Source organism: Oncorhynchus clarkii, unplaced genomic scaffold (assembly GCF_045791955.1).
Source record: "Oncorhynchus clarkii lewisi isolate Uvic-CL-2024 unplaced genomic scaffold, UVic_Ocla_1.0 unplaced_contig_6764_pilon_pilon, whole genome shotgun sequence".
Taxonomy (NCBI): domain Eukaryota; kingdom Metazoa; phylum Chordata; class Actinopteri; order Salmoniformes; family Salmonidae; genus Oncorhynchus; species Oncorhynchus clarkii.
Genome location: NW_027258316.1, coordinates 1 through 13,666, shown reverse-complemented (window position 1 = coordinate 13,666; position 13,666 = coordinate 1). Strand labels below are relative to the sequence as shown.

General features: G+C 42.9%; 1 protein-coding gene across 1 annotated transcript; it reads left to right on the top strand.

Annotated features, from left to right (window-relative positions):
• Positions 1–323: 323 nt before the first annotated feature.
• LOC139396636 (annexin A6-like) lies at positions 324–13,261 on the top strand (the record flags this gene model as incomplete). The annotated part of the gene is given in 11 exon segments (XM_071143580.1): positions 324–668; positions 2,257–2,301; positions 6,029–6,113; positions 7,579–7,673; positions 8,875–8,988; positions 9,207–9,297; positions 11,840–11,919; positions 12,244–12,300; positions 12,444–12,537; positions 12,896–12,991; positions 13,203–13,261. Coding segments are annotated over 10 exon segments (780 nt in total), but the record flags the coding sequence as incomplete, so codon positions are not given.
• Positions 13,262–13,666: the final 405 nt, after the last annotated feature.

The following is a 13,666-nucleotide window of genomic DNA, read 5'->3' as shown; positions in this document are numbered from 1 at the left end:
GGTGTCTCTCCTGCTGTGTACTGTGCTGTGTGCCTGTTGGAAAACAGTGCTCACTGGCGGGGACACTGTCTCCTGGTGTACGGCTAGCTAGCTATCGTTGTCACCCCTGCCCCTTTTTCGGTCGGTTTTACCTTATTTTTAAAAAACCTTTATTTAACTAGGCAAGTCAGTTAAGAACAAATTCTTATTTACAATGACGGCCTACCCTGGCCAAACCCTCCCCTAACCCAGACGACGCTGTGCCAATTGTGCACCGCCCTATGGGACTCCCAATCACTGCCCACATGCAGGAACGCCCCGATATTCAGGCTGCAATTCTACCCTTCTCCGAATTGACAAGACCAAAAAAAGACATCTAAAGACTGTCTGTGCTTAGTGTGTATACGGAGCGTACAGAAAACCACACAGCACGTGTGAATAGGTTGTTTACATATTTGTTTATTTATCATAACACCGTTTTTATCCTGCGTGAACGGGCTCCCTGTTAGAAAGGGGGAACTCTTTTGACGCACCGCCCGTGAGCACCGCAGTTATTACGTGAGCTCGAGGACAGGGAATTAGACAGCTGGCCGTTTCAACACCGGGCTAAACGCAACCGATAAAAACAGGATAGAGGAGGTCAGGACTGCAGCGGGGTTGATTTGGATCATATTAGTTCGGTAAAAGAGGTGAGTTTGGGTTTTGCTTTGTAGTGAATTTTCTATAGTGTCAAATGCTCAACAATATAGACTAAGATAATGTTGGCGCAAGTCATGTGAAGACAATAACGGAGCTATAACGGTTTGTTCAGGGTATTATTAGCCCAGCCCAAGTCCATGATATGAGAATAATAGACAGACAGACAGTTCCATTTTTACAAACCAAGAATCTAAAGTTTTAAGAACAACATAGAGAAAAGGATGTTGTAAATGTAAAGGTAATGGATTGAGCGTAGACATGAGTCATGTTTATCATTGATGTCCATTGTGTAAACAGTATAATTCTAAATGGTGTGTTTTAAACAGAATTCAAACAAACAAAAAAGTTATGCTTTATGAATAAAAAGTTGTATAATTTTGGGGTGGGAGACTGAGAGATGGGGTGTGGTCGTGGACATGATCTGTGGATATAGCAGATGATTGGATCGAACCGTGCTTGATGGATATTTTAGCAGACTAAACACTGCCGTGGGCTTATTTTAAACATATTCTCACTAATGGAGAAACTGTCTGAAATTCTACAATTGACTGCAATACTGTGTGCTTATGCCAGAGGACAGCTTGTCCTCACTGAGTGTTTCTCCTGTGATATATATTCTTACTGAGAATCTAAATGACTTACATCTCATTTGGAAAGTCCGACAGAATTCCCTTTACTTATACACAAATTTATAAACCAAACTAGTTTTTTCATCTACTGTAGAATCCATCGTCATAGACCATGTGGGTTTTAGTTCTAGGTTGAGATGATACAAAACAGTTCCAACAAGAATGCGAGAACAAGTTTGACCTAACCCTACCTTTGTAAAAGTAGATGTTTCTTTATTAAATGTCCTTTTCTCTACCTCACCAGATGCTAAGGCCTATGGTACCACTCTGAAAGGGAACCCTGTAGCCTTACTGAACCGCAGGGGAAGAGCAGCCAACATGTTTCCTGTGGAAAACGTGGCTATGCTTTAACCACTAGGCCATAAGCCAACAACCCTACAAGTAATCCAATTCAAAATGGCCTCCTTGGTCCCCCTCATGTCTTCTCCCTGCATAATCCTATAGGAATCTGTAGCAAGCCCACTAGTGACATTTATTATCAAACAGTATTTTGACTTTCCAATGCAGTCTTCTCTGGTGCAGGTTCTGTGGATGGTGTTGTGCTGAAAGAGCAGAAACCTGACCACCACCCTTCAATGACATATCAAGTATATTTTCATTAGCCTATGGTCCAATAGCATCTCTTTGTTCATCCAGCCAGACATGCTGTTCACTATCATATTATATTCACATTGACAATTAGGATCGATAAGATGGCACAGCCAGAAAAGGACTGTCTACGCCTAGGAGCCGGGTTCCTCCTCTTTCTAAGGAGTTTTTCATGGCCACTGTGCTTGCATGGCTTGCGCTCAGTTTCTGTATATCGGTTGTCTCAAGGACTTTGTGACAACTGACGGTTGTATAAAGGGCTCTATAAATACATTTGATTGGTTGATATTGATACCATCTTAAACAGCATGTCACCACATTTCTCTGTTCTCATTTCTGCTTCACATATCTTGTCTTGCAGGTCGATTGTTTCCTGCATATCCTTAAAAGACCAAATATGGGAATGGTAAGTCAATATCATAATCCTGTGTCTGCCATTCTCTCAGTGCTATGTGTAGCTACAGTATAGCTATAAGGATAAACGTATCCTATTCCATAATGACTGGATGATAATGAGATAAGGACAGAGGAGGTGTCAGATGAGAATCATTCATTCGCTAGCAGCAGTCATCAGCCCTGGGGCGTCTGTTTATTGTAATGGCAGCAGGCTAGTATAATGTGTCCCTCTTCCCTCTGGCAACCTGGACATGATATTGACAGACACACAGAGAGAGCTCCAGAAGGCATATGACAGCACTACTTCTCTATCTTATTATACCTAGCCTCGGAATCCCAGGTTCTGCTCACATAAGTCCAGTCAACAAGAGGAGATTTACAAGGATGGCCCTGCCAGACTATCTAATATCAAAACCATGTCCAAGAATGGCCCTGCCAGACTATCTAGTATCAAAACCATGTCTAAGGATGGCCCTGCTAGACTATCTAGTATCAAAACCATGTCCAAGAATGGCCCTGCTAGACTATCGAGTATCAAAACCATGTCCAAGAATGGCCCTGCTAGACTATCTAGTATCAAAACCATGTCTAAGGATGGCCCTGCTAGACTATCTAATATCAAAACCATGTCCAAGAATGGCCCTGCTAGACTATCTAATATCAAAACCATGTCTAAGGATGGCCCTGCTAGACTATCTAGTATCAAAACCATGTCTAAGAATGGCCCTGCTAGACTATCTAGTATCAAAACCATGTCTGAGAATGGCCCTGCTAGACTATCTAGTATCAAAACCATGTCTAAGAATGGCCCTGCTAGACTATCTAATATCAAAACCATGTCTAAGGATGGCCCTGCTAGACTATCTAATATCAAAACCATGTCCAAGGATGGCCCTGCTAGACTATCTAATATCAAAACCATGTCTAAGGATGGCCCTGCTAGACTATCTAATATCAAAACCATGTCTAAGGATGGCCCTGCTATACTATCTAGTATCAAAACCATGTCCAAGAATGGCCCTGCTAGACTATCTAATATCAAAACCATGTCTAAGGATGGCCCTGCTAGACTATCTAGTATCAAAACCATGTCTAAGAATGGCCCTGCTAGACTATCTAGTATCAAAACCATGTCTAAGAATGGCCCTGCTAGACTATCTAGTATCAAAACCATGTCTAAGAATGGCCCTGCTAGACTATCTAGTATCAAAACCATGTCTAAGAATGGCCCTGCTAGACTATCTAGTATCAAAACCATGTCTAAGAATGGCCCTGCTAGACTATCTAGTATCAAAACCATGTCCAAGGATGGCCCTGCTAGACTATCTAGTATCAAAACCATGTCTAAGGATGGCCCTGCTAGACTATCTAGTATCAAAACTATGTCTAAGGATGGCCCTGCTAGACTATCTAGTATCAAAACCATGTCTAAGGATGGCCCTGCTAGACTATCTAGTATCAAAACCATGTCCAAGGATGGCCCTGCTAGACTATCTAGTATCAAAACCATGTCTAAGGATGGCCCTGCTAGACTATCTAATATCAAAACCATGTCTAAGAATGGCCCTGCCAGACTATCTAGTATCAAAACCATGTCTAAGGATGGCCCTGCTAGACTATCTAGTATCAAAACCATGTCTAAGAATGGCCCTGCTAGACTATCTAGTATCAAAACCATGTCTAAGGATGGCCCTGCTAGACTATCTAGTATCAAAACTATGTCTAAGGATGGCCCTGCTAGACTATCTAGTATCAAAACCATGTCTAAGGATTGCCCTGCTAGACTATCTAGTATCAAAACCATGTCCAAGGATGGCCCTGCTAGACTATCTAGTATCAAAACCATGTCTAAGGATGGCCCTGCTAGACTATCTAGTATCAAAACCATGTCCAAGGATGGCCCTGCTAGACTATCTAGTATCAAAACCATGTCTAAGAATGGCCCTGCTAGACTATCTAGTATCAAAACCATGTCTAAGGATGGCCCTGCTAGACTATCTAGTATCAAAACCATGTCTAAGAATGGCCCTGCTAGACTATCTAGTATCAAAACCATGTCTAAGGATGGCCCTGCTAGACTATCTAGTATCAAAACTATGTCTAAGGATGGCCCTGCTAGACTATCTAGTATCAAAACCATGTCTAAGGATGGCCCTGCTAGACTATCTAGTATCAAAACCATGTCCAAGGATGGCCCTGCTAGACTATCTAGTATCAAAACCATGTCTAAGGATGGCCCTGCTAGACTATCTAGTATCAAAACCATGTCTAAGAATGGCCCTGCTAGACTATCTAGTATCAAAACCATGTCTAAGGATGGCCCTGCCAGACTATCTAATATCAAAACTATGTCCTTTTTGGTTCTGCTGGATCTGAGGGTTGGAGCATGGTACCAGCTACACCAGAGTAGTGGGTTTGATTCATACCACTGTTCATGACCTCTGCACTCCACCACCCTAGCTGCATTACCATGGCAAGACAACCACAAGTTGGCCATAGCACAGACGGACTGGTGCCAAGGATAGTGCAGTATCTGGATGAATGTAACGAGCAGCCAAGCACTGCTGTAGTGTAAGCTTTATCAACCAAAACGAATAGCTCTGGTAAGTCACTTGTATCATCTGAAGATAATGTGATTATCTATGTTCCACTAGTTATTTGCTGCCTGAACAGTCTGTTTGCTGAAAGGACCGTTGCTATGGGCCCATTGTTTTGGTCCTGTTGCTATATGGGTGGGACCTCCCGGCTGTCTTGGGGAGTGATAGTCTCTATGGTAGAGCTGTAGTAAGGCCACATCTTGAGCATGTGCAGTGGCCTCCTTGGCTGTCTGGCTGGCTGGATTTCTGGGTAGGAAACATTGGCTGTGTGCCTCAATGCAGCCGAAAGAATCTCCACAGAAACAGCAGCTGAACGGATATGTTTCTCAGATACAGGATAAAGAAATAAATGAACACGGGTATTTTCCACACTACATGTTTGATTGAACTGCAGCCCTGGCGGCTGCATTGTGTTTTATTGTTTCTGTGTTGATTGGAGGTCGGCTTCTCTGAAGCCGTGTCAGACCCCTGCAGAGTGAGCAGGTCTGTGTGTGTGTGTAACCTGACTCCCTTTTTCTCCCTCCTACACACACTGCTGTTCTGGAGGGTGCAGCTATAAACAGGGGGACAGACCGGTGTCAGCTGTCTGTCTGTCTGTCAGCCCTCTGCTCAGGGCACTGCAGCCACAGCCCATTCCTGCCCCATGTACACCCACACAGCCACTTCCTGCCCCCTGTACACCCACACATTCCTTCCTGCCCCCTGCATACCCACACAGCCCCTCAAAAGCCGTAACATTCTCCTACACAGCCCACACACACACCCATGGCCCCTTACAAGGCCCCCCCACTCCCCTGTGACTTTAATTAACCTTGGGAAAGGCCCAGAGTAATTCCTGGCCCCTCGTTCATTCTTCTGTGCCCAACTAGTCATACCCAGCATCCAGTTGGCTCAATCAACCCTTTTTCCCCCTCCTATGAAACTGATTGTTGTGAATAAGAATGTGTTCTTTAACAACTGACTGAAACAACTGAAACTGTGCCCCTAACAACTGAAACTGTGCCCCTAACAACTGAAACTGTGCCCCTAACAACTGCAACTGTGCCCCTAACAACTGAAACTGTGCCCCTAACAACTGAAACTGTGCCCCGGGCCATTGTCGTGAATGAGGTTGGTAAAAGGTAATGAATGTTCTTTCAGGGGTTCCGAGGCACAGTAACCGATGCTCCAGACTTTGATGCCAGCGCAGATGCTGAGACTCTCTACAATGCCATGAAAGGCATCGGTGAGTAACAATGTAGCTACACTTTGTGTCCACTGTAGGGCAGGGGGACACTAGCCTGGTAAAAACTAAACAGAACACTGCACACCTTTCTTTCAGTTTACTTCAATTTTGTCTAGTTTATTAACCAGGCTAGAGATACACAACTCCAACACCAGTATTCACAACTGCTTGGAACAGGGCTGTCCAACCCTGTTCCTGGAGAGCTACCATCCTGTAGGTTAACTCCAACCCTGTTCCTGGAGAGCTACCATCCTGTAGGTTTTAACTCCAACCCTGTTCATGGAGAGCTACCATCCTGTAGGTTTTAACTCCAACCCTGTTCCTGGATAGATACCATCCTGTAGGTTTTAACTCCAACCCTGTTCCTGGAGAGATACCATCCTGTAGGTTTTAACTCAAACCCTGTTCCTGGAGAGATACCATCCTGTAGGTTTTAACTCAAACCCTGCTCCTGGAGAGATACCATCCTGTAGGTTTTCACTCCAACCCTGTTCCCGGAGAGCTAACATCCTGTAGGTTTTCACTCCAACCCTGTTCCTGGAGAGATACCATCCTGTAGGTTTTAACTCCAACCCTGTTCCTGGAGAGATACCATCCTGTAGGTTTTAACTCCAACCCTGTTCCTAGAGAGCTACCATCCTGTAGGTTTGAACTCCAACCCTGTTCCTGGAGAGATACCATCCTGTAGGTTTTAACTCCAACCCTGTTCCTGGAGAGATACCATCCTGTAGGTTTTAACTCCAACCCTGTTCCTGGAGAGATACCGCCCTGTAGGTTTTAACTCCAACCCTGTTCCTGGAGAGATACCATCCTGTAGGTTTTAACTCAAACCCTGTTCCTGGAGAGATACCATCCTGTAGGTTTGAACTCCAACCCTGTTCCTAGAGAGCTACCGTCCTCTAGGTTTTCACACTAACCCTGTTCCTAGAGAGCTACCCTCCTGTAGGTTTTCACACTAACCCTGTGCCTAGAGAGCTAATCTCCTGTAGGTTTGAACTCCAACCCTGTTCCTAGAGAGCTACCCTCCTGTAGGTTTTCACACTAACCCTGTGCCTAGAGAGCTAATCTCCTGTAGGTTTGAACTCCAACCCTGTTCCTAGAGAGCTACCCTCCTGTAGGTTTTCACACTAACCCTGTTCCTAGAGAGCTAACTTCCTGTAGGTTTGAACTCCAACCCTGTTCCTAGAGAGCTACCCTCCTGTAGTGTTTCACACTAACCCTGTTCCTAGAGAGCTACCCTCCTGTAGGTTTTCACACTAACCCTAATCTAGCACACCGGATTCTAACAATTAGCTGGTTGATAAGCATCAGATTAGTTACAACTGGGTATGGACCAATAATGTACAGGAAGGTAGCTCATAGAAACAGAATAGAATCCAACAATGGTGTAGCTTTCCAGGAACAGGGTTTGGGCAGCCAAATATTGCTGATGATGTTACTGATGATCTTCCTCTGTTCTCTACAGGCAGCGACAAGGAGGCCATCTTGGATTTGGTCACTGGCAGAAGCAATGCTCAGAGACAGGAGATTGTACAGGCGTACAAGTCTAGCTATGGGAAGGTACAGGAAAATCACATCATAACATCCAACATCACATCATAACATCCAACATCACATCATAACATCTAACATCACATCATAACATCCAACATCACATCATAACATCTAACATCACATCATAACATCCAACATCACATCATAACATCTAACATCACATCATAACATCTAACATCACATCAAAACATCCAACATCACGTCTATCATCACGTTTCTGTACCTTTCCAGAGCTGGACCTGGATTGCATAGAAATTACAGTCAGTGGGTTTTTTTTTGTGTTTATATAAACATCACTATGTATAATTTGGTGTTGAATGCTTTGAGTATCCGTTGTTACTGTGACCCACTCTATGATCTGTAGTGAATACCCGGTCAATACTGGATCAGGTAAGTACCAGCTAAAACCACGCTGTAAAATAAATCTTTACCACAAATTACACAATTCAGCGTGCCCGTTTGTTAGAAGGTACAATACATTCTTAGTTAAATTCAGGACGTTAAGCTAACATTTGTTTTGTGCTAACGTTATCTAACATTTGTTTTGTGCTAACGTTAGCTAACATTTGTTTTGTGCTAACGTTCGCTAACATTTGTTTTGTGCTAACGTTAGCTAACATTTGTTTTGTGCTAACGTTAGCTAACATTTGTTTTGTGCTAACGTTAGCTAACATTTGTTTTGTGCTAACGTTAGCTAACATTTGTTTTGTGCTAACGTTAGCTAACAGTCTGAGAATGTAGTGTGCAGCGAACGTCGGTGTCCGTTTCGGGTTCTAAACTGCCACTACAAATAATAATGTAACCCTGTAGGCTTTCTATTACATCTAGTAAGAATAGCAAAGTCATTTAAAGGTTGATTATTGTCCCTAAACCGCCACAGTTTATACTTACAAAAATGAGCTGTTTAATGTTTAAACTATAAACATTTTGGAATGTTCATTCAAATTGTTCATCATCTGAAATTGTTACTAAGTAACAGGTTCACCTCAAACAGAACCTTTGTTGAACTCACTCAATATGGTTTACTGAGCCTTCTGCACATTGTCTCACACTTCATGACAGGATAACTTCATAACAGACATGTGTCTCTTACCAATTATGTTGAATTCTTTGAGGTAAGTTTTTTCCAGTCCATTTGCTACTCACAATTCAGTGTGCACACAACACGAGAGGGTAACTTCATAACAGACATGTCTCTCTTCCCCAGAACCTGATAGACGACCTGAAGTATGAGCTGACGGGGAAGTTTGAACGCCTCATCGTCAGTCTGATGAGACCCCAGGCCTACCATGACGCCAAAGAGATCCATGATGCCATCAAAGTGAGATTCTGTAGTAGAGACCCATGATGCCATCAAAATGAGATTCTGTAGTAGAGACCCATGATGCCATCAAATTATTATATTTAGGAAGTAAAAGAAATAGGAAAATGATAAGAATTGAGAAAGCCCACATCAGACACCACATACTAAATAACTGTTACACAGCCTAGTTAGTAACTTTTGCCATTCTGTATTTAATGTAATGCTTTATTTCTAAGGGGGCAGGAACAGATGAGAAGTGCCTGATTGAAGTCTTGGCCTCCAGGAACAACCAACAGATACACAACCTGGTGGAGGCATACAAGGATGGTAAGATATATTTCTTCCTCCCATTAGATGGTAAGATATATTTCCTACCTCCCATTAGAATAGATGGTAAGATATATTTCTTCCTCCCATTAGAATAGATGGTAAGATATATTTCCTACCTCCCATTAGAATAGCTGGTAAGATATATTTCTTCCTCCCATTAGAATAGATGGTAAGATATATTTCCTCCCTCCCATTAGATAGTAAGATATATTTCCTCCCTCCCATTAGATAGTAAGATATATTTCCTCCCTCCCATTAGATAGTAAGATATATTTCTTCCTCCCATTAGATGGTAAGATATATTTCTTCCTCCCATTAGAATAGATGGTAAGATATATTTCCTACCTCCCATTAGATGGTAAGATATATTTCCTCCCTCCCATTAGATGGTAAGATATACAGTTGACGTTGGAAGTTTACATACACTTAGGTTGGATTCATTAAACCTCGTTTTTCAACCACTAAACTAATTTCTTGTTAACAAACTATAGTTTTGGCAAGTCGTTTAGGACATCTACTTTGTGTGTGACACAAGTCATTTTTCCAACAATTGTTTACAGACAGATTATTTCACTTATAATTCACTGTATCACAATTCCAGTGGGTCAGAAGTTTACATGCAATAAGTTGGCTGTGCCTTTAGACAGCATTGAAAATTCCAGAAAATTACGTCATGGCTTTAGAAGCTTCTGATAGGCTAATTGACATCATTTGAGTCAATTGGAGGTGTACCTGTGGATGTATTTGAAAGACTATCTTCAAACTCAGTGCCTCTTTGCTTGACATCATGGAAAAATCAAAAGAAAAACAGCCAAGACCTCAGAAAAGAATTGTAGACCTGCACAAGTCTGGTTCATCCTTGGAAGCAATTTCCAAACGCCTGAAGGTACCACGTTCATCTGTACAAACAATAGTACTCAAGTATAAACACTATGGGACCATGCAGCCGTCATACCGCTCAGGAAGGAGACGCGTTCTGTCTCCTAGAGATGAACATACTTTAGTGCGAAAAGTGCAAATAAATTCCAGAACAACAGCAAAGGACCTTGTGAAGATGCTGGAGGAAACAGGTACAAAAGTATCTATATCCAGAGCAAAACGAGTCCTATATCAACATAAACTGAAAGGCAGCTCAGCAAGGGGGAGGCTTGCAAGCCGAAGAACACCATCCCAACCGTTAGGCACGAGGGTGGCAGCATCATGTTGTGGGGTGCTTTGCTAGAGGAGGGACTGGTGCACTTCACAAAATAGATGGTATCATGAGGATGGAAAATTATGTTGATATATTGAAGCAACATCTCAAGACATCAGTCAGGAAGTTAAAGCTAGTTCACAAATAGTTATTCCAAATGGACAATGACCCCAAGCAGACTCAGTTACACCAGCTCTGTCAGGAGGAATGGGCCAGAATTCACCCAACTTATTGTGAGAAGCTTGTGGAAGGCTACCCAAAACATTTGACCCAGGTTAAACAATTTAAAAGCAATGCTACCAAATACTAATTGAGTGTGTGTAAACTTCTGACCCACTGGGAATGTGATGAAAGAAATAAAAGCTGAAGTAAATCACTCTCTCTACTATTATTCTGACATTTCACATTCGTAAAATAAAGTGGTGATCATAAATGACCTAAGACAGGGAATTTTTACTAGGATTAAATGTCAAGAATTGTGACAAACTGAGTTTAAATGTATTTGGCTAAAGTGTATGTAAACTACCGACTTCAACTGCATTTCCTTCATCTCGTTAGAAGCTGAATGTCCATCAAACAATCGATCTTGATCTTGAGCATCAGAACATGATCATAATGAGTGCAAAAAGTCACTCATTATGACATACAGTATGACATATAATAATAATAATGATAATAATACATATTGTATAGCTCTTTCCATTACAATCTCAGAGTGCTTTAAACAACAACAACAACAACAACAACAACAACAACAACAACAACAAGACATGCAATTTTGAAAAACCCAAACAAATAGTTAATGGCTGATCATGGCAGACAAGGTAGTTCATTAATGGCTTAGGCAGTCAGCACCAGGAGGAAGGCTAGAGTAGAGGCAGTTCAGAGAAGAAACAGAGGGGGGGGGGTCACATCCAGGGGGTGTCAGACTGGTCCAGAGCTGTCCATCAGGGCACCCTGGCCCAGAGCTTCTCAGTAGTAGTCTCTGAAGTCAAACTCCCATGGGTAGAATTCGCCCACTACCGATGTGTAGCACCCACCTGGGTGAAGACACGAGAGCCGCGAAAGCACCAGAAAAGCCCACTGTACATCCGTCCAGAATTGTCTACCTTGAAGCTAACCACTGAAGAAAACTGCTCAAAAGTTCAGCATCTTGTAGTGTGAAGTTTGTAATTTCCACTTGAATTCACATTTCCTGTTGCTTCCGTATTATTTTCCTGCTGTGAGAAACGGGTCAAATTAAGATTCGACATCTGTACAGCTACTGTATGACATATAACAAACACAGCATATTCCAGTGAAATCCTGGTTGTATTTATTAACTGCCTGTGTTGTTGCTGTCTTCAGCTTATGGCTCAGACATCGAGGAGGACGTTACAGGAGACACCTCCGGGCACTTTAAGAAGATGCTGGTGGTTTTACTCCAGGTTAGTGAATGCTATGCCAGTAGTGGATCTAATATGATTTTATTATTTGAAAGGCTGTCAATAGCTTGTTTTTCTAAGTTGAGTTTTTTTGTTTTTATAAGTAGATATAACCAATCTGTTAACTAACTTGTTGTTGTCCTAACCAAAGCATTTGTGTAGCTGTTTAGTCAAACATTGTGTGTGTGTGTGTGTGTGTGTGTGTGTGTGTGTGTGTGTGTGTGTGTGTGTGTGTGTGTGTGTGTGTGTGTGTGTGTGTGTGTGTGTGTGTGTGTGTGTGTGTGTGTGTGTGTGTGTGTGTCTGTGTGTCTGTGTGTGTGTTTCCAGGGAACCAGAGATGAACCAGGAGTAGTGCATGCAGAGCTAGTGGAGGAGGATGCTCAGGTGAGTGTTTGAAGCAGTAGTACAGAACACGTTCACCACAATACAAACCCACCAACTGTTTCTTCCCTTTCCCTTCTTAACATGATCAACTCCTTTCTACCTGTCTGTAACTATCCCTTTTCAACACTTTTCAATGCTTTCAGGCGCTGTTTGCAGCCGGGGAGGAGCAGTGGGGCACAGAGGAGTCCATTTTCATTATGTTGCTGGGAAACCGCAGTGTCAACCACCTCCAGATGGGTGAGTATAACACCAGGGTACATAAACATGAGGCTGAGCGCGACAACAGTATCATGACCTCAGCCTGACCAGAACACTGGTTACATCCCAAATGGCACCCTACTCCCTACATAGTGCTCTGTCTATAACCCATAGATGTTAAAAGTAGTGCACTATGTAACGAATAGGGTTCCATTTGGAATGCATCCATTATGATGTCAGTGTGACATCTACTTGTGTGAATCGGTCATTTATTGTCACACCCACAACACTGGTTGTATCAGGCTGCTGAGTTATGTGTCTGTGGTCTGGTCTCAATAGTCCACTGACTAGGATACCATGTCAGGGAATGACTCCGTTCTCTGTCTTCCTCCTGCAGTGTTTGATAAGTACCAGGAGATAGCAGAGAAGCCCATAGAGGACAGTATCAAGAGTGAGCTGTCTGGGGACTTTGAGAGACTCATGTTGGCTGTCGGTACGCGTTGGACTCTTTCTGATAACACACATGACGTTCCTTCCGCCTGGTTAAAAAACAGACTGAACCCAATTGAAATCAAATTGAACACAGTTGAGTTCACTCACCATCATTCAGTGGGGTTTAATCAGGCTAAAAGATCATACCTAGTTAAGTCATCCCATGAACTCTTATTTCAACATGTCTGTCTTGTGCTCACTGTCTCCTACAGTTCAGTGCATCAGGAGTGTACCTATGTACTTCGCCAAGCGCCTCTACAAGTCTATGAAGGTGAACCTCAACAGTTTATTCTTCTTTCAGGCTCAGCTGCACTCATACCAACCTCAGTCATACCAACCTCACTCATACCAACCTCAGTCATACCAACCTCAGTCATACCAACCTCAGTCATACCAACCTCACTCTGACCAACCTCACTCTGACCAACCTCAGTCATACCAACCTCACTCTGACCAACCTCAGTCATACCAACCTCAGTCATACCAACCTCACTCTGACCAACCTCAGTCATACCAACCTCAGTCATACCAACCTCACTCTGACCAACCTCACTCTGACCAACCTCAGTCATACCAACCTCACTCTGACCAACCTCACTCTGACCAACCTCAGTCATACCAACCTCACTCTGACCAACCTCACTCTGACCAACCTCACTCTGACCAACCTCACTCT